General features: G+C 39.9%; 1 protein-coding gene across 3 annotated transcripts in view; it reads right to left on the bottom strand.

Annotated features, from left to right (window-relative positions):
- Positions 1 to 27,870, bottom strand: part of LOC148120171 (uncharacterized) — a 50,771-nt gene that overhangs the window by 9,891 nt on the left and 13,010 nt on the right. Inside the window, exons 1-6 of one of the 3 annotated variants that reach the window (XM_087912067.1) lie at positions 17,590 to 17,881; positions 15,396 to 15,513; positions 14,488 to 14,661; positions 13,042 to 13,148; positions 2,919 to 2,993; positions 2,278 to 2,339 (exon numbers count right to left, since the gene is read on the bottom strand). In XM_087912067.1, the coding sequence (XP_087768193.1) occupies positions 2,278 to 2,339; positions 2,919 to 2,993; positions 13,042 to 13,148; positions 14,488 to 14,661; positions 15,396 to 15,513; positions 17,590 to 17,846 (793 nt within the window). In that variant the 5' untranslated portion in view covers positions 17,847 to 17,881. Of the gene's footprint in view, positions 1 to 2,277; positions 2,340 to 2,918; positions 2,994 to 13,041; positions 13,149 to 14,487; positions 14,662 to 15,395; positions 15,514 to 17,589; positions 17,882 to 27,870 lie in introns of those variants that run through there. The other 2 variants (XM_087912069.1, XM_087912068.1) reach the window with 2 other exon arrangements.

Genomic DNA, 27,870 nt, shown 5'->3' with positions numbered 1-27,870 from the left:
AGCTCCCTAGGTCCAAATAAGAGGCAGAAGGAAAGAGAACGTGAGCAAAGAAGGCAAGGGCAGAGGAAACCTTCATCCGACGTTGGATGGCGATACAGATGGAGACCCATATTGGAACACCGAACTGAGCACTCCACGGTCCAAATGAGGAACAGAAAGATGAAGAAAATTAAAAAAGTAATCAGGACTGCGAGGGATGCGAGCACCCACTGATACAAGGGAACTGATATAATGAGAGTTCACCAAGGCCTTTTGGACTGGGACTGAATGAGGACGTGATCCAACCAGATTCTCTGAATGTGGCTGGCCCGGAGCCTTTTTGAAAAGCCATTGACAATGACACTGGCACTTGCTTCCTCTGCATATACTGGATTTTGGCGCTCCAGTCTGTTTGGACTCTCACCTTTCCTGGACCTGGAGGGAGGGGGGAGGAACTTGAACTTCCCACAGGGCAGGAAACCCTGACTGCTCTAGGGGATGGAGAGGGAGGAAGAGAGGGAGTGGGGGGAGTGGGAGGGTGTTGGGAGGAGGGGCTGAAATGGAAACATTTATAATTTAATAAAAAAAAAAGAAAAAAAAAGAAGACGAAGAACTTCAGTTCAAAGGCACAAAACACATATTCAACAATATTATCGAAGGAAACTTTTCCAACCTAAAGAAGGATATCCCTATGATGTTCAAGAAGCTTACAGAACACTAAATATACTGGATCAAAAGAATAACATCCCCTAGCCCTATAATAATCAAAACAAAAAACATAAGAATAATGAAAGAATATTAAAAGGTGCTAAGGAAAATGGTCAAGTAACATATAAAGGTAAACCTATCAGAATTACGCCTGACTTCTCAATGAAAACCATGAAAGCCAGAAGGTCCTGGATAGATGTGCTGCAGACACTAAGAAACCATGGATGCAAGCCCAGACTACTACACTCCGCAAAGCTTTCACTCACCAACTATGGTGACTCAGAAAGGTCAGTAGGGCCACTAACTAGTGGACTGGGATTGTGGCTCAGTAGGAAAGCCTATGCTTATTATGCAGGAGGCCTCAGTCAGTTCTCACCACCACAAATGCCATGAATAAATAACTTCATAATAAAGTGACACAAAGCTGTCCCCATTACAATCATATTGATTCTCCTCATCTTACTCTTGTGGGAAGAGGGTTTTGGATTCACTACCTAGTGTGGTTGCCACTGCCAAGTTAGATATAAAAGACACTGTGATGACAGTTGCTGAAAGTAAATATTATGTGGTGTTCCCTCCACTGCCACAAAGGCTCTCCAGACTCAATGGAGAGGCAGCTAATTCTTTGAAATACAGAATGATGTTATTTCCTTCACTCTGCTTTTTGTTCCAATTTTTATTTCTGAATCATGCTTTGCAGCATGGAAATGATACACACACCTACCGTGTTCGATTTAAGAAAAACTAAAGAGAAAAGTACTGAAGGCAGAGATAACGGGTAGGGTGCTTGTGTAGAATGCTCCCAAAACCTTGTATTCAATGTCTAGCACTTCAGAAAACAAAACAAAACAAAACAAAAACAAAAAAAGAAGGAAAGAAGAGAAGAAAGGACGGAAGGAAGGAAGGAATGAAGGAAGGAAGGAAAAAAGAAATAATGGAAGGAAGGAAGGAAGGAAGGAAGGGAAAAGGAAAACATGTTAGAATTGATAAATCTTCATAAAAACAATACATTCACTACAGAACAAAGCTTTCACCCTAAAATGGGAGATTTCTAAAGAAAACAATTATACAGTAGGACAAAACTGTCCAAATTGAGAAACTGCACAGAAATTAAAGAGGTCAGAAGATTTTAATTATATCATAAGGTAGAAAAAATATTTAATGAAAGTTATTGATTACTGAGGTTTGTTTGTGACATACTTACATTCTAGTGACACTTACCTGTGTATTGGTATGCAGTACAAAATACAAGGCTTTTGTCATAAAACTAAAGAAGAATATGTATTTCTGATTATCCTATTTGCTGCAATGTGACTATGTAGGACACGTGCTGCGTGAAGTTGATTTCTCCTTTATTCAAAGGCAGTACAGATATCAGCATGAATGTAAAATAAGCAGAGTTTTGACAATATACTTTCACAATTGAAAATTATTTGAAATAGTTTCTTAATTAATTCTGACTTTTCAGAATATTTGAAAACCAGAGACCTGCATTTATACTTGATTTCCATAACTCTTTTAGGGGACCTAAAATCTTTACTCTTCCTTATTTTCTTTAGGGAAGGTAGGAGCAGTTGAAGTCATTCTTACCTTTGTTGATGTTAGCACACTGTTTCTTGGTTTGTTCAGATTCTACTGCAGCTGTTTCTCCACTGTGACATATGTTTAAAAGTGATCATCATTTAACTATTCATATAAAAACACTTAGCATGTTTTCTAATTTTTTTTATTTTTGAGTCCCTAATATAGCTTACATTAGATACATACAAATAATTTTTTGAAACAGGATCTCATTAAGCGTCCAGCTGACTTTAAACTCACTATATGCATCATGTTGGTCTTGAAATCAAAGAGATCTCTGTGTTTACTGCCTTCCAAGTTCTGGGATTAAAGGCATGGGCAACAAGGCCTGGCCTAATAACTCTAAATTCATTCTTCAACAGTTGGTGATGATTAATAACTGCTGTCCTTCCACCTTTCCTCATGGAGAAGAAAAAGTGAAAATTCAGCTCTTGATTAAAATACACACAGAGAGATATCCCTGCTGCAGTGCTGAGAAGTTCTATCCAGAGAGGTGAGTGGGTGCTCACCTGGGCGGTCTGTCCCCAAAGAGAGCACAGCCCCTCCCCCCTCAGCTTCTGTGGCAGGGTCTTTGGTGCTCGAAGAGACCCCTCCCTGCCCCCACTGCTGCTGCCCTTTTGTCTCCTGGGTCCTGGAAATGCCAGATATACCTGCTGCAGTGCTGAGGAGTTTCATCCACAGAGGAGGAGATGGTCAGGCGCCAATGAAAAAATTCCTCCAACAACCTGAAAGGCAACATGACATCTCCAGAATCGAGGCATCACGAAACTAGAAGAATTGAACACTCTACTCTAGAAGAAATAGAAAAAATCGACTCTAAGTGGATCTTTATGAAAATAATAGAGGAACTTAAACAGGAGGTGAAAATCTGCTGTAAAGAAATGGAAGATAGGTATAACAAAAAAATTGAGGAAATGAGTAAAGAAATGGAAGAGAAATATACCAAAAAGTTTGAAGAAATGAGTAATCCGTAAATGAAATTCTGGGAAACCAAGAAAAAAACAATAAAACAGGTAATGGAAACAGTTCAAGACTTGAAAACTGAAATGGAGTCAATGAAGAAATCACAAACCGAGGGCCGGCTGGCTATGGAAAATCTAGGTAAACGAACAGAGACTTCAGAAACAAGCATAACCAACAGAATACAAGAGATAGAAGAAAGAATCTCAGACTCGGAAGACACCATAAAGAAATTAAACGCTCTGACCAAAGAGAACAACAAATTCTCATCACAAAACATTCAGGAAATGTGGGACACAATTAAAAAAAACCAAATCTAAGAATAATTGGGGTAGAAGAAGGAGAATTGCAGATCAAAGGTCCAGAAAATATATTCAACAAAATTATAGAAGAAAACTTCCCCAACCTAAAGAACGATATCCCTATAAAGGTTCAAGAAGCATACAGAACACCGAATAGACTGGAACAAAAAAAAATCCCCTTGCCATATAATAATCAAAACACAAAGCATTCAGATTAAAGAAAGAATATTAAGAGCTGCAAAGGAAAAAGGTCAAGTAACTTATAAAGGTAAACCTATCAGACTTACACCGGACTTCTCTATGGAAACCATGAAAGCCAGAAGGTCCCAGATAGAGATAATGCAGAAATTAAGGGACCATGGATACAAGCCCAGAATACTATACCCAGCCAAGCTATCGTTCACTATCAAGGGAGAAAACAAAATATTCCAGGATAAGAACAAATTTAAACAATAAGTAGCTACAAATCCAGCCTTACAGAAAGTATTAGAAGGCAGATCACAACCCAAGGAATTCAACATTCCCAACACCGCCTACAATAACTCAGACATCTGGCAACCCTTCACAAGCAAAACTCAAAGAATGGAAAAACAAACACTCTACTGCCCCCCCCAAAATAACCGGAGTCAACAACCACTGGTCATTAATATCACTTAATATCAATGGACTCAATTCACCTATAAAAAGGCACAGACTTAGAGACTGGATACGAAAACAGGATCCAACATTCTGCTGTTTACAAGAAACACACCTCAGTCACAAAGACAGACATCTACTCAGAGTAAAGGGCTGGGAAAAGATTTTCCAAGCAAACAGACCTAAGAAACAAGCAGGTGTGGCCATTCTAATATCTAAAAAAAATGACTTCAAACTAAAATCTATCAGAAGAGATAGAGATGGACATTTCATACTCATAACAGGAACAATTCATCAGGAGGAAGTCTCAATCCTGAATATCTATGCCCCTAATACAAAGGCACCCACTTATGTAAAAGAAACACTTCTAGAACTCAAGGCAGTCATCAAACCACACACACTAAGAGTAGGAGACTTCAACACACCTCTCTCATCAATGGACAGATCAATCAGACAGAAACCCAACAGAGAAATAAGAGAATTATTGGAGGTTTTGAATCAAATGGACTTAACAGATATCTATAGAACATTCCACCCAAATAGGAAAGAATATACCTTCTTCTCTGCAGCCTATGAAACCTTCTCAAAAATTGACCACATACTTGGTAACAAAGCAAACTTCCACAGATACAAAAAAATATTAGTAACCACCTGTGTCTTCTCAGATCATCATGGATTAAAGTTAGAATTCAACAACAATGCTACCCCCAGGAAGCCAACAAACTCATGGAAACTGAACAGACAACTACTAAATCACCCCTGGGTCAAGGAAGAAATAAAGAAAGAAATTAAAGTCTTTCTTGAATTTAATGAAAATAATGACACAACATACTCAAACCTATGGGACACTATGAAAGCAGTGCTAAGAGGAAAGTTCATAGCACTAAGTGCCCAATTAAAGAAAACGGAGAAAGCACACATTGGAGACTTAACAGCATACTTGAAAGTTCTAGAAAAAAAAGAAGCTGATTCACCCAGGAGGTCTAGAAGACTGGAAATAATCAAACTGAGGGCTGAAATCAACAAAATAGAAACACAGAAAACAATCCAAAGAATCAAAGAAACAAAAAGATGGTTCTTGGAGAAAATCAACAAGATTGACAAACGCCTATCCAAGCTAATCAAACGGCAGAGAGAGAACATGCAAATTAATAGGATCAGAAATGGAAAGGGGGACATAACCACAGACACAGAGGAAATTCAGCGAATCATTAGATCTTTACGAAAGTTTATATGCCACAAAGTTGGAAAATGTAAAAGAAATGGACATTTTTTTAGATAAGTACCATAAACCAAAGTTGAACCAAGAACAGGTGAACAATCTACATAGACCTGTTAGTCGTGAAGAATTAGAAGCTGTTATCAAAAATCTCCCTACCAAAAAAAGTCCAGGACCAGATGGTTTCAATGCAGAATTCTACCAGAACTTCTAAAAAGAGCTAATACCTATACTCCTTAATGTATTCCACAATATAGAAACAGAAGAGTCATTGCCTAACTCCTTTTATGAAGCTACAGTTACCCTAATACCAAAACCACACAAAGACACAACCAAGAAAGAGAATTACAGGCCAATCTCACTCATGAACATCGACGTGAAAATTCTCAATAAAATACTGGCAAACCAAATCCAAGAAAACATTAGAAAAATTATCCATTATGATCAAGTAGGCTTCATTCCAGAGATGCAGGGCTGGTTCAACATACACAAATCTATCAATGTAATCCATCATATAAATAAACTGAAAGAAAAAAACCATATGATCATTTCATTAGATGCTGAAAAAGCATTTGACAAAATTCAACACCCATTTATGATAAAGGTGTTGGAGAGACTGGGGATACAAGGATCATACCTAAATATAATAAAAGCAATATACAGCAAGCCGACAGCTAACATCAAATTGAATGGAGAGAAACTCAAAGTCTTTCCACTAAAATCAGGAACACGACAAGGCTATCCACTCTCTCCATACCTCTTCAATATAGTGCTTGAAGTTCTAGCAATAGCAATACGACAACATAAGGGCATCAAGGGGATTCGAATTGGAAAGGATGAAGTTAAACTTTCGTTATTTGCTGACGATATGATAGTGTACATAAGCAACCCCAAAAACTCTACCAAAGAACTCCTACAGCTGATAAACACCGTTAGTAATGTGGCAGGATACAAGATCAACTCCAAAAAATCAGTTGGAGTTGATATACACAAAGGGTAAAGAAGCAGAGAGGGAAATCAGAGAAACATCACCTTTCACGATAGCCACAAATAGCATAAAATAACTTGGGGTTACTCTAACCAAGGAAGTGAAAGACCTATTTGACAAGAACTTTAAGTCTTTGAAGAAAGAAATTGAGGAGGATACCAGAAAATGGAAAGACCTCCCCTGCTTTTGGATTGGGAGAATCAACATAGTAAAAATGGCAATTTTACCAAAAGCAATCTATAGATTCAATGCAATCCCCATTAAAATCCCATCAAGCTTCTTCACAGACCTTGAGAGAACAATAATCAAGTTTATATGGCAAAACAAAAAAACCCAGGAGAGCCAAAACAATCTTATACAATAAAGGAACTTCTGGAGGCATTACCATCCCTGACTTCAAACTCTATTACAGAGCTACAGTATTGAAAACAGCCTGGTATTGGCATAACAACAGAGAAGTAGACCTATGGAATCGAATAGAAGACCCGGATATTAATCGACAAACCTATGAGCACCTAATTTTCGACAAGGGAGCTAAAGGTATACAAGGGAAGAAGGAAAGCATCTTTAACAAATGGTGCTGGCATAACTGGATGTCAACCTGTAGAAGAATGAAAGTAGATCCATATCTATCACCAGGCACAAAAATCAAGTCCAAATGGATTAAAGACATCAACATTCATCTGTCCACTTTGAACCTGATAGAAGAGAAAGTGGGAAGGAGTCTACAAGATATAGGCACAGGAGGTCACTTCCTAAGTAGAACCCCAGTAGCACAGACAATAAGAGAAACAATGAATAAATGGGACCTATTGAAACTGAGAAGCTTCTGTAAAGCAAAGGACACTGTCAGTAAGACAAAAAGGCTACCTTCTGACTGGGAGAAGATCTTCACCAACCCCTCATCAGACAAAGGTCTGATCTCCAAAATATACAAAGAACTCAAGAAACTAGACACTAAAACTCTAATTAACCCAATTAAAAAATAGGGTACTGAACTGAAGAGAGAATTCACAACAGATGAACTTCGAATGGCCAGAAGGCACTTAAGGACATGCCCAACCTCCTTAGTGATCAGGGAAATGCAAATCAAAACCACTTTGACACTCCACCTGTCAGAATAGCTAAACTCAAAAACACCAATGATAGCCTATGCTGGAGAGGATGTGGAGTGAAGGGAACACTCATCCATTGTTGGTGGGAATGCAATCCTGTGCAGCCACTGTGGAAATCAGTGTGGTGGTTTCTCAGGAAACTGGGAGTCAACCTCCCTCAGGACCCAGCAATTCCACTCTTGGAAATATACCCAAGAGATGCCCCATCATACTACAAAAGTATTTGTTTAACTATGTTCATAGCAGCACTATTTGTAATAGCCAGAACCTGGAAACAACCTAGGTGCCCCTCAATAGAAGAATGGTTAATAAAGGTGTGGAACATATACACAGAGTTTTACTCAGCGGTAAAGAACAATGACATCTTGAATTTTGCATGCAAATGGATGGAAATAGAAAACGCTTTACTGAGTGAGGTAACCCAGACCCAAAAGGAGGAATATGGTATATACTCACTCATAAGTGGATTCTAGCCATAGTTAAAGGTCTTTGAGTCTATAATTCGTGATCCCAGAGAAGCTAAATAAGAAGGTGAACCTGAAGAAAATCATATAGTTATCCTCCTGGATATTAGAAGTAGGCAAGATTGCCAGGCAAAATTGGCTGCACGGGGGTAGGGGGGTGGAAGTAAGGGGAGATGGTTAGGAAGAGGGGGAGGATTGAGGATGGCTTGGGGGAATGGGAGGGGGAGGGAGGAAGGATGGTTATGGAAGCACGGAAGTTTATATTTCAACTAAGGGAGTCATTTTAGGGTTTGCAAGAGACTTGATTCTGGAGGGGTTCCCAGGTCCAAAGGGAGGTCCCCAAATGGTACTCTGGGTAGCAGAGGAGAGGGTGCCTGAACTGGCCTTGGCCCATAACCATACTGATGAATATTTTGCATGTCACCACAGAACCTTCATATGGCGATGGATGGAGATAGAGACAGAGACACATATTGGAACACTGGACTTAACTCCCTAGGTCCAAATGAGAAACAGAGGGAGGGAGATCATGAGCAAGGAAAGCAAAATCAGAGGGGGCCTTCATCCGATGATGGATGGATATAGACGGAGACCCACATTGGAGCACTGGAAGTCAGGACTGCGAAGGGTACGTTCACCCACAGATACAATGAACTGATCGAATGAGAGCTCACCAAGGCCAGCTGGACTGGGACTGAATGAGCATGTGATCAATCCGGATTCTCTGAATGTGGCTGATATGGAGGCTCACTGAGCCCCCAAGGTCCAAATGAAGACTGAGAAACCATAGACAATGGCACTGGGTCTTGTTTCGTCTACATGGACTGGCTTTTTGGGATCCTGGTCTGTTTGGATGCTCACCTTCCTGGACCTGGAGGGAGGGGGAAGGAACTTGGATTTCCCACAGGGCAGGAAACCCTGACTGCTCTTGGGAATGGAGAGGGAGGAGGAGAGGGAGTGGGGGGAGCGGGAGGGTATTGGGAGGAGGGGAGGAAGTGGAAAGAGTGTTTTCGGATACTTGAATAAACAAGTCTAACGGAAAAAAAAAGAAAAAAAATATGAACACAAAAAGAGAAGTAAAGTGTATTTTGGTTACTCAAGAAACTTTCAAGAGTGTTCTGAAAACAAATATCATGTATCACATCATATTAGCAACTCAGGTAAGAGAAAAGGACAGTGGCTTCAATTATGAGTGCTTTGAAAGAAGATCTAAGACAATTGAAAATATAATGATTTATAGTATCTGAAATTCATATTTATAAATTAATATAAGCCATTTTCATTAAAATCATAAAAATTTAAACCACCCTAATGTCTGGATTCTGGAGAGAGCTTAGTGAACAATATGTTTTCAACACATTCATGAGCATGGGAGCTCAGATCCCCAGAGAAGTTCAAAGAATCGCACTCATCTGAAATTCTACTGTGCATATGGTAACATAGGGTACATACAGGAAAATATACAGAAGTTGTAGGCCATATATGTCCAGGCAAGAGCTTATACTAAAAGTGAGAGAGGAAAGGATTGACATTCAAAGTTGCCCCTTGCTATTTTCATGGTTGCATATTATCCCACATGCAACCACACATGCGCGCTCTCTCTCTCTCTCTCTCACACACACACACACACACACACACACACACACACAGTGGGGAGAAAGATTTAAATGAATTCCCAATGTTGAATTTAGTGACCTCTTTTTGAGATTATGACCAGGCAATGAGACTCCTGAATAGTTCTTCTTTAGTTTCTTCCAGGAAAAACAATTTTATTTGATAGATTAAGACAAAAAGAAAAGCCCTTTAAGAATAAGGTTCAAATTATAAGGCATTAGAGACCCATCAATAAAATAACAAACATTCAAAGATTGGACATAGCTCCTCATGTATATATTGTTTATCTGGATATAATTGCTCATTTCTGAATTAATTGATTATTTCAGACTTGTGAAAGTAAATATTAATGTTGGTATTTAATATTTTCTGATACTTTATCACAATAAAATAAATAATAATAAAAAAATAAAAAAATAAAACACACACTCACACACACACACACACACACACACACACACGAATGATAGCAGTGCTTTTTCCATACGATTTGCTTTGAATGCTGCAGTGACCTTGCATTATATGCTCGTGGAGTCAGTGCTCCTCTTCCATTCATCTGCCTGCATGTCCCCATGGCCCCACAGTCCTAACTCTGTCAGAACTCTTTGGAGGCATTCTGTTGAGTACTATGCTCTCAATGGTCAGTATATGAAAAAGTATTTTTTTTTTTTTGCTTCTAAGCATCCTTCTGCCTGCATTCTCAGAAGCCATGACAGTTGTGGTACCTTCAAATTGTTTTAACAGTTCACTCATGTGTGAATGCTGAAACCACCGCCTGGCTGTTTCTTTATTTAGTGACTTTTTGTGTAATCCTGAGTCTTTGGAACTCACGACCAGCTTCAAAACTCAAGGAAAGCAACATTCTTTTGTCAGCTATATTCTTCCCAGGTCACAGCTAAGACTGCTGGACTTCGGGGCCTATTGCCAGTATACTCTGGACCAGCAGCTTTATTCTCCTAGCTTCTGCTTTCGCCGTTCCTTTTACATGCTTTGGCTGTCATCACGGTCTTGGAGCTTGTCATGGGACTTTTCACCTGCGGTGTGAACCTTGTCCAAAATAGCACCTCTGCTGAAGTGATCTCCAGCAAACTGTAGGAAAACCTTCAACCTTGACCACTATTTTCAATGTCTTTTGAGCAGATAATGATCCCCAGTCTTATTAGATCAACAATCTAAATGTAACTTTTTCATCTTCATATTTGATATGTGTCCCTGTTCACATGTGTGTATGCATTTGTGTCTGTTGATCCTAGTGCATGTTTTTTAGGTCAATGGACATTTTTGACTGCCAGTTCTTACCTCCTAACTCAGTTTTGAGGCAGAGTTTCTTGTTGTTAACAGCTGTAAAAGCAAGACTAAAGTATAACTTTCCGGACAGCCTCCTGTCTCCATCTCCCATGGCCCTCGAGGTTCCCTGAGATTAAAGATGCACACAAGCACATGAGGCCCTTTCTGTGTTCTGAGGAGTTGAACTCTGAAATCTTGGGTTTGTGTAATAAGTACTTTATTCCTGAGACATGTTCCTAGTCATGAATTCCTAAAATTGTGTTATTACATGTCAAAGACACAAGCATACTTTCTCTATTTGCTTCAAAAGTACCAGCTTTACAAATTTCTGTTTATCTTGTATTAAAGGAAGAATAAATGACCTCAAATGGTTCTTATTAGAGAGAAACACAGGCCCTCTAACTGGATTAGAGGTTTAATTGAAAGTGTTCTGCACTCAGAAGCCTTAGTTCCATAATTAATAGCAATACACTTATAACCACTTCTTTAATTTAGGCTGAAAGTCTTCTTTTAAAAATTGAGTATTTTAGAGCCAGATAGATGGCTCAGTGGGTATACATAATTGTCACAGTAGCCCAGAATTTGAATACCTGTAATTCAACAAAAACTCAGACACTGTGTAATGTATCTATAATCCCAGCACTTTTATAGTACAAAGGAGGTGGAGGTAGTAAAATACCAAAGAGGCTTCCCAGCCTGCTCACCTGGAGTAAGTGGCCAAGTGCCAAATAAAAATAGAAAACACAATAGCATTGGGATTTAATTCTGCTGCATGGTCTAACTCTGTGGGAGCCTGGTTTATTTGGCTGTTCACCTTTAAAGACCTGTATGGATGGGGAAGGACCTTAGACTTCCCACAGGGCAGGGAAATCGGACTGCACTTAAGACTAGAGAGGGAGGGAGAGGAGGAGAGCGGGGGGGGGGGGAAGGGAGGCGGGGAAGAGGGGGAAATTTTTAATAAATAAAAAAATTAGAACACATGCCTCAAATAAGATGGAAGGCAAAGCCATCACACAGTGTTGTACTGTATTTTGGACGGGACACAAAAACAAGTACATGAAGATGAGGGATGCTCAACCATGTTTAGAATATATGGTATGCAAAAGTGTATTTTCAATAAAAAATACACAACACACAGACTTTACTTTTTAATTCATCTGACTTTAAACTTACACATATGAACAAAAAAGGTAATCGTTTGGTTTTTAATGCTGAACTCAACTTAAATACCAAGTGTCCCATTTAGAGCTGCTATTTCTATGATAAAACACCATGACCAAAATGAACTTGGGACCAAAGAATTCATTTGGCTTATATGTCCACATCATAGTTCATCATTAAAGGGAGTCAGGGCAGGAACTCAAACAGGGAAGGAAGCTGGAGGCAGGAGCTTACAGAGGCCATGGAAGGGAGCTGCTTACTGGATTGCTCATTCTGCTTTCTTATACGACTCAGGACCATGAGCCCTGGAACAGCACTTCCCATGATGTGTTGGGTCCACATCCATCAATCACTAATTAAGAAAATGCCTTACAACCAGATAGTATGGAGGTATTTTCTCAATGGAGTCTTTGTTCTTTGTACTCATTTTGGACAAGTGTCCCTATCCAGATTAACTGTTTCAAGAGTTTGGGTGCACAGATTCACATCTGACCAACACATTGTCAAGATATTTCAGACAGGACACCAGAAAAAATAATAGCATCTGGTAATATCATCTAATCGATGGATAACGGAATCTATTTGCTTATTCAAAATTCACTTAAAGCAGATTGAGTGATCAAAGAAATATTTGAAAAAAATATTTAAGTTGAACATATTTAAGAATAAAATATCTAAGGAAGAGAATAAGAAATAATAAAATTATACATTTCAGTGTTGAAAATAAAGTTGAGACGTTTCAAAGTAAACAACACTAATGTGAAGTTGCCTTAACAAGTAGAAAATTGCCAATCAAGTCAGATTAGAAACGACAACTTGTTTTTAAATGGGAATCTGAGCCCTGATACACACTGTTCCTTTGTTTATGATGGAACAGTCTCTTTTCCAGCTCACACTCCCTGTGAGCTAGTCTTTCTCAATAGGTGCTTATGAGTTGAAGCCATATTCCCTCTACCATTTTGGTGTTCATTACTTAAGCAATGACACCCTCAAAAATGGCACTAAGATTGTAAAAAAGAAATGGTACCTATTTGGCGCAAGCTCCTCATGTGCATCCGCACCATTCTGAATCAGGAACTCCGCCATTTCAGGCTGATTTTCATTTATTGCCAGCCTGTAAGGTGTCAATCCATACTGCAAAGGAAAATTTTCATTTTATAAACTGACATGCTTCTCAACTGAAAAATGTATCACCGATTTTGTAAAGAAAATGAGTCACAAAAGGATAGATTTTCCTTCAGTCCTTGCTGCAGATTCACACACACAGGACTTCCCTTTCCTTTGAAAAGGAAACATTTTTCCCTGTCCAACAATGCCCATGAACACCACTTTTTCCAGAACTTCCCACAAACGCTTGCTAGTTCCAAGTTTCTTAGCTCCATGGAGATGTGCCTCCATTGCCCCAATCCTAAAACATGGCGGTAGATTTGGTGTGCATCTGTTGAATGAGTGAACTCAAGTGGCATCTCTGGAGCAGTTTCTCAATCTGTATTTCAAAACTATTTTCCCGAAACTAAAAATTTTCTCCCAAACCAAACATCATTTCCTGTTGCAGTGGTCCAAAAAATGCTGGAGGAAGACCTAAGACTCAAATGGTATGTAAACACAAAGAGTGCTTATTCTTCAGAAATAGCCAGCATGCAACAGTCCATCACCCATATAAAATGTTAATGAGGACCAGGGACAAAGACTTGCAGGCCCTTTGAAGGAGGACATGGGGAATTCTAAGTATCTTTTTAATAATTGGGCAGTCAGGGAGCAGTAACATGGGGGGCATGTTGATTGGACAAAACTAGTAACAGTTTCATCCACTGTGGAAATTTTGTGTCACTATGGTCAGGAGCAGCCAGAGCCTGCAACTCTGGTCTCCCAGCCTTGTAAGGCCAGGTTTGGAACTGTTTAGCCAATTGGGGAACTGGAGAATTGACTGGGGAACTTCCTGGATTCAGGCTTAGGTCATTAATTACAATGGAGTTGCTCCTTGTCTAAGATAAGAATCACATTTTGGCTCCTTCATTATGTACATATAAAATCTGAAAAAGTTAAGTGAAAAAGTCTTCCCAGTATGTTTTCTTCAATGATCAAATTTCCACATTTACCTGTGTGCCTGTGACCTTCCCACTCTAGCCTCATCTCTGAGGGACAAGTCATATCAGTAGCTTCTTAATTGCAACAGATTTGTATTTTCTACAGACATTTATCTTAAAATTATTTTTTCTATTGTTTGTGTGTATGTGAAGTATGTGTGGGCCCAAGTCCTTTACTTGTTCAATTTTAAAGTAAAGCCCAAGTCTGAAACAAAAGGTGCTGTGCTGAGTTCCTTTAAGTTACCTATAAAACTATGAAAAACAGATTAGGAAAAAATGCTTGACTCTGAACAGATTCAGTGAGACTGCTTGAGCTTCAGAATGTGGAAAGTGATCTGAGTGTCATTGCTGGAAGTACATTGTGAATGAAGCTGAATGATTCTTACCCCCGTTTTTGCTGTAATATCTGCATTATACTCTAACAGCTTGCGGACAACTGTGGTTTTTCCCCTGCAAATAGCATGGTGTAGGGCAGCATGTCCGCTGTCATCGACAATGTGGGGATCAGCACCGTGCCTGAGTAGGATACAGATGCACTCAATGTTGTCCCTCTCGGTGGCCTGTGGGTATTGTATAAAGAAAGAGATACTGAAATCAAGAACTTGAATAAGCATTCCAACAATTCCACTGAATAGTTACCCTTGGATCAGACCAATTATTTAGGTTATGCATATTATCCCTCTCTTTTTGAGAGAGGGTCCTCAAGTACCCAGATGTTCCTAAATTCATAACCTCCCCACCAAAGTTTTCCAAGTGGTAGAGTTTCAGAGGTGTGCCACCACACCTAGATATTAAAGCATTTCACTAGCACTGTTTGGCCATTGCTGTAGTGGGGGAGGTTGCTTGTTCATTTCCTTGTTTTGATACCGTGGAAGAAGTTGAAGACACCTGGAAAGAAGGAACCTCACTTGAAGAACTGCTTCGACCAGACTGGACTCTGGAAAGCCTGTATAGTATTTTCTTGATTGAGGTTGATATGGGCGGGCACAGCTTCCTAGGGGTGGTGGCATGACTGGGAAGGTTGTCCAGAGTAGTATAAGAAATCTGAGCAAGTCTTGGACAAAGCCATGGAAAAGCATCATTCCCCCATGACCTCTGCTTCATTTCCTGCCTCAGGTCCTGATTGAACTCCTGACCTGGTTTCCCTTCATGAATGACTGTGATGTGGAATTGTAAGCCAAATAAACCTTTCCTGTCCTGAGATGGTTTGGGCCAGTGCTTCATCACAGCAACAAAAAACAAATAAGGACAATTTCTAATCCATTTTATACGAAAAGTGTTTCCCGATAGCTACCTTGATTAATGGTGTTCGGCCTTCATCATCCTTCATATTAATATTGATACAGATGTTGGATAATAGCAACTCTACCACGTTTGGATGATTATGGGCAGAGGCGTAATGTAGTGGACTCCTACAAATTGAGAGGACATTTTAGGAAATTACAGATTATTATGTAAAGGCACACTCAAGTGTAAATAGTAGACACCAATGTGCATTTCCTTCTGATGTAAGAGAAGAAACTAAAATTTTCTTATTTATTTATTTCTTTTCTCAGGTGTTCATCTAGTCTGTTTGGATGCTCACCTTCCTAGACCTGGAGGGATGGGGGGGAGGAACTTGAACTTCCCACAGGGAGGAAAACCTGACTGCTCTTAGGACTAGAGAGGGAGGAGGAGAGGCAGTGGGTGGAGTGTGAGGGTATTGGGAGGAGGAGAGGAAGTGGAAATTTTTATAAATAAATAAATAAGTAACTTTAAAAAAACTGAGCAAATCTGTCCAGAAGGAGATAACCTATGGTATCATAGCTCCCTTGCTTTGATTTTCAAAAAGCTTTAAGGCAAAAAATACTAGGGATTCAACTGAGCATCATTCATTGTTTTCAATATTTAAATTTATAGAACGTCAGGAAAGCTGACTGGACAAATGTAATATTTTAAGAATGAGAGGGTCTTGAGAGCTAGTAGATTTGTATGCTGTACAGTAGATATTTAAGTTACATACAGGGAATAAGTGGACTGGCAGAATGGATAAATACAGCTGGAAAATTCAGTGTTTTTAAAGAATACAGTTATTAAGCAAAAATACTTTGAAACAATAATTTACTGTTCTATTATATGTATGAAGCTCTAATTTGGAAGACTGAATAACGATAGACTAAATAACTTCTTATGGAGAATCTACGGTTGAGGGTCATTGTTTCCTGCCTATAATCTATTGAGAAATAAGAAACAAGGACAAGGAAAGAGGGCTGCAGTGTTAGTTAAAACTCAGTTGGGAAATCACTCGCCCTTCAAGCCTGATACCCCAACTTCAGAACCCCCAGCACCTTGAGAAACTGGTGCTGGAGATGTGGATACAGGAGGATATCCAAAGCGTGCTTGCCAGCAAGTCTAGGTCAATCAGTATACTCCAAGACTATCAGTCAAACACAGTGGGGATTTGGGTGAGAGAATCTGTCTAAAAAGCTGAAGTGGAGGAACCACAGGGTGGTTCATCACATGAGGCCACCTACTGGCAGAACCAATGGCCTACATTCAATGCCCAGAATCCACAAGGTGGCAGAACACAGCTGTCAATAGTTCTCTTCTGACCTTCACACACTTGGTGGGCATGTGTGAGCCACAAGTGAACACACACATGTGATTTTTTTTAATAGGATGAAAAGAAATTTTCAAAGAGAATGTCAACCGCTAGCCTTCACATATGTACCCAAACACACACAACATGTATATAAATAAGGGGCCGGGGGATAGAGTTATAGTTCAAGTTGAAATTTTCCTTATGAGATTCCTCAGCAAGCATGAAACAGACATAAGATTTCTTGGTGATTCTTTGTGGGTTTCTTTGATTTTGAGTTGACTTAATATGTGAAAATTTATCTTATGACACAATTTTCTGTGTTGCATATAACAGCATTAAAACCATATACATAAGGGCTGGAGAGATGGCTTGGCATTTACAAGTGCTAGTTTTTCCTGCAGAGGACCTGGGTTTGATTCCTAGCACCCACAAAGCAGATCACAACTGTCCATGGTTCCAGTTCCTGGAGATCCAACACTCTCTTCCTATGCTTGTGCAGTACACTGAAAATACATGCAGGCAAAACACTCAAACCTAAAAATTGTAAGTGTACACATAAAAAGATGTATGTGGTTTTCTTAGCTAAATTCCTTTAAAGCCCCCAATAAAGTGCTCTAAAAGAGACAATGTAAAGGGATTTGTAAATTAACTGAAGTTCTTTGTTTTGCTTCTCTTAAAGAAAGCCTAGGAGCTGCCCTTCCAAGGTGCGCAGGTTTCAGGTGCCTAGGAGCCTAAAGCAGGTACAAAACCCAGAGGTCTCCATGAAAGAAGAGCCTTAAGCATGACATCTGCCCTCCCTCAGGCTGCAGATCTGGAAGGTATGTTTCTCCCTGGTATACCCTGACTGTCCCCTACAGTTTCTGCCCCTTCTGCCCCCTGGCCCTCCCCCCTCCCCAGGCCCCATTACCTGCCCCTTCGGTCGCATTCATTGACATGATGTTTTCTGCCATTCATGTATCGCTCCACTAAGGCAACATCACCCACACTGGCCGCCCTTTGAAACCTCCCCACGGGATCATAACCAATTAAATTAAGGGGAAAATGCTGCCTTCTCTGACCCAAGCACCCACAAGCCAGGCAGGCAGGCCACAGGCGGGTGTACCAGCGAGTCCGCCGCCGAGGGGCTCTAACTGTAAAAGCATCGTATTCAAAATCCTCCGACATGTTGAGCCTCAAGGCTCCACAGGCCCTCCTGGCCCTCCCGGTCCTCCCTTCCCTCCCTGTCCTCCCTGCCCTCCCGCCCCTCCCTGCCCTCCCGGCCCTCCCTGCCCTCCCAGGCCTCCCTGCCCTCCTGGCCCTCCCTGCCTTCCCAGCCCTCCTGGCCCTCCCAGCCCTCCTGGCCCTACTGTCCCTCCCTGCCTTCCCCTTTAGCCACCCACACCCTCACAAACCCAAAAGTAAATGATCCAAAACAATGACTAAGTATCCCCACTGAACCAAATAAGCGTCCTGCTTGGGCAGATCCTTGGTTCAGTGTGAGCTGAACTCTGCTTCATTCTTAGCAACACAATTCTATGGGCATAGTGATGTACTGTGAGCTCACAATGGTACTCAGCAACTGAGCACCATGTGTGTGTTCTGTGCATGCCCAGGTCAGACTCAGTGACTCAGTGACAAAAGCATACAGTGCTCAGTACATGTAGACAAATATTGTTGTTTTCTCTTTTAAGGGTGTTTTGGTTCTGATATGGGAATCTCAATTCTGAATACCCACAGAGGTATGGAACCTAGTAAGGGACCAGAAGGGAGGACACTATCTCTCAAGGAAAGGAAAAAAATCTATAGTGTTATGTAGCTATAGAGAAAAACTAGAGTTGGGTGGTTTAATGAAAGGGAGATGGAACAGAAAGGTAAAGGAGGGGAAATGGAGAGGGACAACAAATACTGAAGGTCTTTAAAAATCTATATGGACAGCAACTACCCTCAGAAGCTTCCTGTACACATGTGAAAGGAATTCACAAGGAGACAAAAACAACAGGGGAGAGAAGACTTCAACTAGATATCATGTGCCACCAAATTAAACCTCCAGTGCCAGGAACAGGTTACAGCCTCTTGAGTCATTAACCAAAGGGACCCATGGAAACCACCAAATAGCATAGGCTATTGCCAAGGCTCTTGGTTGCTCACACAACCTGATGTTAAGGTCTTGTTTCTGGAGGTAACACTTCTGTCACTGAATATGGAGAAGTTGAGCTGATGTCTAACTACATTATTTACCTACTAACCACAGTTCACTGTACTGGAAGGTACTCTGCACGCTCCAGGAGGAGAAAAATAGTCCTCAATACCTCTCAGCACAAACCCTTCAACCTACAATCACACCCAAATGTAAGGAAGCTCACAGATACCTGTAACCTGTAAATTTATATCTAGAGAATCCAAAACCCTCTTGTCTCTTTGCAGGCACCAGACATGCACAGAGTGAACATACACATATGCAGACAAAAACATACATAGACATGAAATGTGATCTATAGCTATTGAGAAGTAATACATTTATGTAGTAAGTTCACTCTTTTCAAGTATATAACCCAGTATGTTTTTTTTACTATGTTCTTAAAATTATGCAACCATAATTCTATTTACTTGCAAAATAATTTTGTCATTAGAGAAAAAACCCTTTATTCATTAGTAGTTACTCTTCATTTCTCCAGACCCCCACCACCTATTAGTTACCAATCTAACTTTCTGTTCCAAGTGTCTCATTCTGGGTATATAAGAGAAATCAAATAATCTGATAAAGAAGTGTCCTATTCTTCAGTACTTTGGCTACTTTCAACTGAGCTTAATGTTTGTGATATTTATTCATGTTATACGATGTATCAATTCTCTACTTCTTTCCATGACTAGAAACTAGACCACTGTATTAACACACCACCCTTTGTTTACCTACTCATCAAGCAGTAGGTAATAGGGGTTTCTCTCTTTTTTCTTATATAAAAGCTCAGGTGCTAGTGACTGCACCATTTTAATTTACATTCCAACAGTAATGTAGTAGGTTCCTGTTCTCTGGTATCTTTACACCCCAACATGTGCCCCAGCACCTGTGCATGCTAGACAAGTGCTTTACCTGTGACTTATATCCAAAGCATGCTACATCTGCTTTTCAATTGCTAGACCCTATTTTGCTGTCTAGCTTCAACCTCATATGACACACACACACACACACACACACACTCCTCTACCAAGTGCAGGAATTGCAGAAATGTATCACCAGGATTGACTTATCTTTTGTATTTTCACCATCTCGATGATATCAAGTATCTTCTCATTGAAATTTGATTTGCAACACTTGATGGCTGATAGTGTTGAACATCTTCCAGTGTGCCAGTGGGACATTTGGAAATCTTTCCAGGTCACGTGGCATGTGGGTGAGGTTCAAACGGCAGCTGGTAAGGGACAGACAAATATGCCATGTAGATGGAGATTGACTGCAAAATTTTATTAAAAGAGGAGGTGTAGTGGGGAGGAAGGGATGGAAGGAAGGGACAGAGAAAGACAGAGAGGGAGGAGGTAGAAGGAAAAGAGGCTGAGATCTGCTTGCCTCAGTGGGGGAAAAAGAGAAAAAGAGTGAAGGGGAAAGGAAGGGAGGGAGGGAGGGAGGAAGGGAGGGAGGGAGGGAGGGAGGGAGGGAGGGAGGGAAGGAGGGAGGGAGGGAGGGAGAGCACTAGAGAGACTGAGAGTAAGCAGACGGTCTCTTAAGGGGACAAGATACCATTTGCTATGCAGCCATGCAGATGGTGTGAGGTGCTGTGACAGGGTGTGTCTGAATACTAACACAATTTCTCTTCAGATCCATTTATTGCCCTCTGTGTCACTGGGCTGTCATTCTAGTGTTGAGTTATAAGAAATCTATACATTCTGAAGAAAATTCCCTATAGGTCTATCTATGACTACACACAACACATGGGAATAAATCAAAGAGCAGGGGATATATAATGATTTCTTCTGGGCCCAAAGAAATAAGAAAGGCATGGACTTGATCATCAGGTCCTTGTGCATTATACAATTACTGACTGTACTGAAAAAATATTTAGTTACTTTAAAATGTTGTTGCTTTTTTCATTGTTAGAGAGGGAACCTGAAGCCTTACATGTATGAGGCAAACTCACACTACCCCCAAGCTGCATGCACAGTCCTATGTTTTCACTACTAGCTAGCATTGTACAAACATTTGCTTATTTATGGAAGGAGAGGAATATTAGAAACACTTCTGTTTTTATTTTTTAATGGAAAGAAAACATAGGAAAATGGACATTGAAATGGCTTAGCACCTAAGACCATTTTCCATACAAGCCTGATAACCTGAATTCCATTCCTGGAATTCATGATAGGAGAATTAAACCTACTCCCAGATGGTGTCCTCTGACCTCTACATATCTCCCTTGTCTTTCACACACACACACACACACACACACACACACACACACACACACAGAGAGGGGGGGGGGCAAGGAGGATCACTGCTTATTGGCTATGAGAAGTTAATGGAGGGTAGGTGAGAGATCAGCATGAAAGTTTTACAGATGAGAAAAATGCAGGTAAACCATTACTCAACTGTTTTTGCTCTCTACCAAAATATTTAGTGATATGAAAATATTTAAGGGGGTAGCACTTGGGCAGAAGGACTGGTTGTCACTTTTAAAATCCACCAAAAAGCTACTGATACCATAAAGAGCTTTAAATGAATGATTTCAAATTAGTGCGTTTTAATAGAAAACTTTTAAATATGCAAACACTTCAGTAAATTTTTGTCATCGTTCAGAAAATGCTTTTCTTTAAAATTTCTATATGGTTTCCATTCTTCCTGACGTAGATTGTGAATGTCAGCATACTGATTCTTAAGGGGGAGCTTAAAAGGAACAAGGATGCACTCAAGCAGAACCTAGACACAAAAGCAAGAGTAATATGCTCAATCTCAAAGACTTTAGAATTAAGTTAGCATAAGTCAGTAAGGCAGATTGAGAGCACCACTCACAGTTGAGAATAAAATGATGTATGTACCCCTACATTACAAAACGAGAAGAATGCAATATGCTTATGGTTGCATCCAGACATTATTATAAGCTAGCTAAATGCCAGATAGTTTCCCTTTGTTATCTAGTCAACAACCATGTACTAGGACAAGCAGTAGACTCATGACAAGAGTCACTATTCAGCAACCATATGATATAACCCTCCAAATCAGATGGACAGAATGTCCACACTGGTCACATTCTATGCACGTGTAGTACAGGGAACTACTGGAGCACACAGAAGGCTTATGTGTTAGACGTGGGCCAGCACTATAGGCTCTAAGGTGGAGAACAGTGAAGACAAAGCAAGCCAGAAAGACAGAGAGAGGCAGTACCTGCAAACAGCCAGAGGTGAGAAAGCACACATCTGGTGAAAAGCTACAGAGAAAGGATAGGTGAGGATGAATAACTGGACAAATTAATTGATAAGGATGGGTTAGTTCAGGTCGAGAAAACACACTTTTCCTGAGGGAAGAGCAAAGAGGTGACATGGGTTCAAGTGCTTTTTGATTTTTGGGCAACGGGTGACAAGCTACTACCTCAACAATGCAACTTTTATCTTTGCTGAGATCCTGGGGTCTAGCTCCATTGTTTCACATCTGGATCCTTTGCTCTCCTTGGACAGAGATTCTTCTGACAGTGCTGTGGTGGCTTTATTTGACAACTTTAAAGCATATGCAGACTCTATTCATTGTGATCTCTCCAAATGTGGTCTAATTTTCATAGTGCTGTCTTCCAGGAGAGATTTGATATTGCACGTAGCTGTAGCTTTGTTGTTCCATCTATCTCTGGAAAATGTCATCTGAATACTACTGAAGATTACATTGAATATGTATATGTATGCATATATATACATATATATTGCTGTTATAAGCCTGTTATCTGCCTAACCTCTAAAAGAAAAATGGTTTAGTTTCAGGATTTTGTGGTCACACAGAAACATGTATGCTTTTAGTGGATTATCCCTGCTCAAGTTCCAAGTCTCTGTATTGCACCTCCTGGGGAATGCATGACATTTTATACTTCTCTTCACACCTAGAGTCTGTTGACCAAAACCCAGTGAGTGCACAGGGCATCCTGCAGTTGTACAGTTGACACAATAAAGTCAGAGTAGATCCTGTCATACCTCTAGTGTCAGTGTAAGTCAAATATCACATCTGTCTTGTGAAGTGACTAATATTTCATACTTACTTAGATGCAGAAAATGCAGTAATAAAATACCTGAATTGACACTTGCATATTGAGTTTTGAAAACTCAGAGTAAAGAGAAATCCTGTGTAGTACACAGGGTACTGGCTATATTGCTAATATCACCCTTGTTCTGATAGCTCTAAAGTGGCTATATTGACCTTGACCATCTTTTATTATTTCTATCCAGTGACTCTGGCTGTAATCTGTTCTTGTTTCCAGAATCTGGAGCTGCAGGATCATTTTTGGCCAGAGTATTTTCCCCTTTAGGATGGGGATGCTTCTGCAGAATTGCTAGTGAAGAAAACATTTGATGTATTCTTTTCATCCCAGAAAAAGCAAGATCACTTTAAATGTATTTTGGACATTTTTAACTTTGCAATTTTTGTTTCTAAATGGGTAATTCTTTATTGACTTAGATCCTATTGGTTCCTTCGTGTTATTTCACATATTCTGTACTATTTTCCTTTTCTTTTTCCCTGGAAAGTTGATTGTAAAATATTTCTTCTATGTAGTGTCCTTTCTGGAAGACACTCTTTCACTGGAGTAATGCATCACCCCTGGCTTTACAATCCTTCTGCTCCTTTAATATGGAGATAACTCTGGCTTAAGAGGAAGGCTTTGCAGAAGACATCCCACTTAAATCTGGGCACACATTTACTCTGTACATTTAGACTTTTGGGTCTCTGTGTTAGTTTCCATCTCCTTTAGGAAGATGCTTCTCTAAGGAGGGCTGACTGAAGCACAGATCAATGGGTATGACAGCCATTTTATTGGCTTGCTACTTGGCAGAATAATAGTATTGGGTCTTCCATTAGGCTCATGACTTATCTGTTCATGGGATCTTGGCTATGTTAGCAGTGTCAGGCATGGGTTCCTTTTCATGAAGTCTCCTTAAATACAATCAGACTGGTTTGTTACTTCAATAACATTCGTGCCACTGTTGTACCAGAATATCTTACAGGCAAGTCATTATTTTCAGTCACAGTACTTACAGTTTGTTGGTATTAGTGTTTACCTTTCTCTTCTGATGCACATGCAGATACTGTGCATATCATGAACACAGTGAGTACTGCTGAAGTTTCTAGTTAGGCACCAGCTCAACTTTTTGCCCCATACTTTCTGGTTTTTGTTTTATTTTTCTGTTTTAATTTTATGTGCAATGGTGTTTGGCCATGGGTGTTGTGTTCTGGAAAGTAAAGTTACAGACAGTTGTGAGCAGTCATGTGGGTGCTGTGCATTGAACCTCGGTCCTGTGCAAGAACAATCAGTGCTCTTAACTGCTGAGTCATCTATCCAACCCCTTATTTTTGTTTTTTTATATAGATAATACTTTAATTGCCTTTACATTCTAGGTATTATCTCTTTCTCTGATATGGAGCTGGTGAGATTTTTAGGCATGCTGGTATCTTCCTCTTAACTCAAGTAATGGTGTTCTTCGCTATACATAAACTTTAATTTCACAAGGTCTGATTTATTAAGTTTTTGTTTTCAAAGTCTATGGGATCCTGTTCAGAAATTCCTTTCCTTTATCAAAGAGGTCATGCCTATTCCCTATATTCTCCTCTGTCAAATTCATGGTATTAGGTTTTAGGTTCTGGCCCTTGATGCTTATCGAGATGACTTCTGCGCTGGGTCTACATAAAGGAATGAGATTCATTCTTCTCATTACACCTATTTGAATTGATCTGCATGATTTGTAAAATTGCTGTCAATTCCCTGAGTTGCACCGTGTTCTCTTTAGTTAAATGACATATAGATATATGAGTACAAATTTATGTATAGATTCTTACTAATATTTCATTAGGCAATGATATTTGAATGACAATGTCACACTCTTTAAGTTCCTATACCTTTATAGTATAACTGAAAGTCTGTGATGGTAATACCTCAGGCAATATTATAGCTGTTCATGATTGCTTTGACTAATCTGTGTCTTTTGTATTAAAATATGAAATTTAAGATTGATTTCTAGATACTGTGAAGAATTGTTGGGATTGAATAGAGTGTCTAGATTAATTTTTTTAGAATGGCCGTCTCCACCATATTATTCCTGCCAATCCAAAACCATGAAGGCTTTCTAGGTTATTGTATCTTTTTCTATTTCCTTTCATGAAGTTTAGAGTTTTCATTGTACAAGTCATTCAATTTCTTGGTTATACTTAATCTAAGGTATTTGGGAGAATCTGTAAGTTCTATTGCTTGACCATTTTCTTAGTATTTTGGCACTTGTATTCGTGAAGGTGACTCTGCTCTGCTCATTAATTTTTATTCTAATACAACACTGAGTATATTTATTAGCAGCTGGTACAAGTAATGGGAGTCATTATAAGGTTAACAAGAAAACTGGGTACCCTTGGAGTGGGGAGGACCTTGGACTTCCCACGGGGCAGGGAACCCTGACTGCTCTTAGGACTAAAGAGGGAGGGAAAGGTGGGAAGGGGGAGGAAGAGGGTAGGCGAGAAGGAGGTGGAAATTTTTAATAAATAAATAACTCAAGAAACTAGACATTAAAACTTAATTAACCTAATTAAAAAAAACTGAACTGAACTGAACAGAGAATTCTCAACAGCAGAAGTTCAAATGGCCAAAAGATACTGAAGGTCATGCTCAACCTCCTTAGTGATCAGGGAAATGCAAATCAAAACAACATTGAGATACCAACTTACACCTATCAGAATAGCTAAAATCAAAAACACCAATGATAGCCTATGCTGGAGAGGATGTAGAGTAAGGGGAAGACTCATCCATTGTTGGTAGGAATGCACATTTGTGCAACCACTTTGGAATCAGTGTGGTGATTTCTCAGGAAACTGGAAGTCAACCTACCTCAGGACCCAGCAATTCTACTCCTGGGAATATACCCAAGAGATGCCCAATCACACTACAAAAGCATTTGTTCAACTATGTTCATAGCAACACTGATTGTAATAGCCATAACCTGGAACAATCTAGGTGCCCCTCAATAGAAAAATGGATAAAGAAGTTGTGGAACATATACACTTTAGCATTTTGCTCAGTGGTAAAAAAAATGACATCTTGAATTTTGCATGCAAATGGATGGAAATAGAAAACGCTGTACTGAGTGAGATAACTTAGACCCAAGAAGATGAATATGGTAAGCACTCACTCATAGGTGGATTCTAGCCATAAACAAAGGACATTGAGCCTATAATTCTTGGTCCTAGAGAAGCTAAATAAGAAGATGAACCCAAAGAAAACCATATAGTTATCCTCCCGTATATTGGAAGTAGACAAGATTGCCAGGCAAAAGGTGGGAGCACGGGGATTTGGGGTGGGGTAGGGGTAAAGGGAGATGAGGAGAGGGAAGGGAGAAGGGGAGAATTGGGGAGAGCTGGGAAAATGGGATGGTTGCGATGGAGGAAGGGTGGATATGGGAGCAAGGAAGTAGATATCTTAATTAAGAATGCCATTTTAGGGTAGGCAAGAGACTTGACTATAGAGGGATTCCAAGCAAATGTCCCCAGCTTGTTCCTTGGGCAGCAGAGGAGAGGGTGTCTGAACTGGCCTTATCCCATAGCCACACTGATGAATATCTTACATATCACCATAAAACCTTCATCTGGCAATCCATGGAGATAGAGTCAGAGACTCACATTGGAACACTGGACTGAGCTTCCAAGGTTCAAATGAAGAGCAGAAGGAGGGAGAACTGGAGTAAAAAAGTCAGGATCACGAGAGGTGTGTCCACCCACAGAGATGGTGGGACTGATCTAATAAGAGCTCACCAAGGCCAGGTGGACTGGGGCTGATGAGCATGTGATTAAACCGCATTCTCTGAATGTGGCTCACAATGAGGCTGACTGAGAAGAAAAGAACAATGGCACTGAGTTTTGATTCTACTGCATAGAATGGCTTTATGGGAGCATAGTCTTTTTGGATGCTCACCTTCCTAGACCTGGATGGAGGGGGGAGAACATTGGACTTCCCACAGGGCAGAAAACCCTGACTGCTCTTAAGACTGAAGAGGGAGAGTGGAGGGAATAGGAGAGAAATGGGAGGAGGGGAGGAGGTGAAAAATTTTAATAAAGAACAAAAGAAATCTGGTAAATGTACAATGATGACAGATCTAAGGGCTGTCAACAAGATAATTCAACCTATGGGCCCTCTACAGTCTGGAATTCCTCTGCTTTCTCTGGTACCCAAAGGATGGCCTCTTATAGTTATTGATTTGAAGCATTGCTTCTTCCCTTATACTTTTACAAGAAAAGGATAGAGAAAAAGTTGCCTTCACAGTGCTGACTTATAGTAATTCTCAGCCTACTAGGAGATACCAGTGGACTGTCCTACCACAGGGAATGCTCAGTAGTCCCAGCCTGTATCATTACTTTGTAAGTCAGGCATTGGAAATGATATGTAAGCAATTCCCTAAGTCTATAATTTACCATTACATGGATGATATTTGCTATCTGATTCAAACATAGATTCTTTAGAAAGAATGTTTGAGGAAGTTAAGATAGTTTTGCCTAAATGGGGATTACAAATTGCTCCTGAAAAGATTCAAAGAGGAGATTCTGTTAATTACTTAGGTTACAGAAGAGGTTTACAGAAAATTAGAACACAAAAGGCACAAATTAGGAGAAACTGGTTACAGACTCTTAATGACTTTCAAAGATTGTTAGGAGACATTTCCAGTCTACAACAGGATGTTGGGATAACACCTGATCTACTAATTCATTTAAACAAAACCTTAGATGGTGACAAAGATTTGAATAGTCCCAGAGAATTATCAACTGAAGCAGAAAAGGAACTGACAATGGATGAGGAAAAATTACAGGAGGCACATGTATATAGGGTGAATCCAAATCTTATTTTATTCTAGTTATATTGCTTTCCAGAATATCTCCTATGGGAATTTTAATGCAGAGGGACCATATTATTTATTGAATGGAACTTTTGATCACACAAACCAAATAAAATTTAACAATTTATGTAGAAAAGGTCTCTGAAATAATTATAAAAGG

This window comes from Myodes glareolus, chromosome 12, assembly GCF_982192425.1.
Source record: "Myodes glareolus chromosome 12, mMyoGla1.1, whole genome shotgun sequence".
Lineage (NCBI taxonomy): Eukaryota > Metazoa > Chordata > Mammalia > Rodentia > Cricetidae > Myodes > Myodes glareolus.
This window is presented reverse-complemented; position numbering and strand designations above follow the sequence as displayed.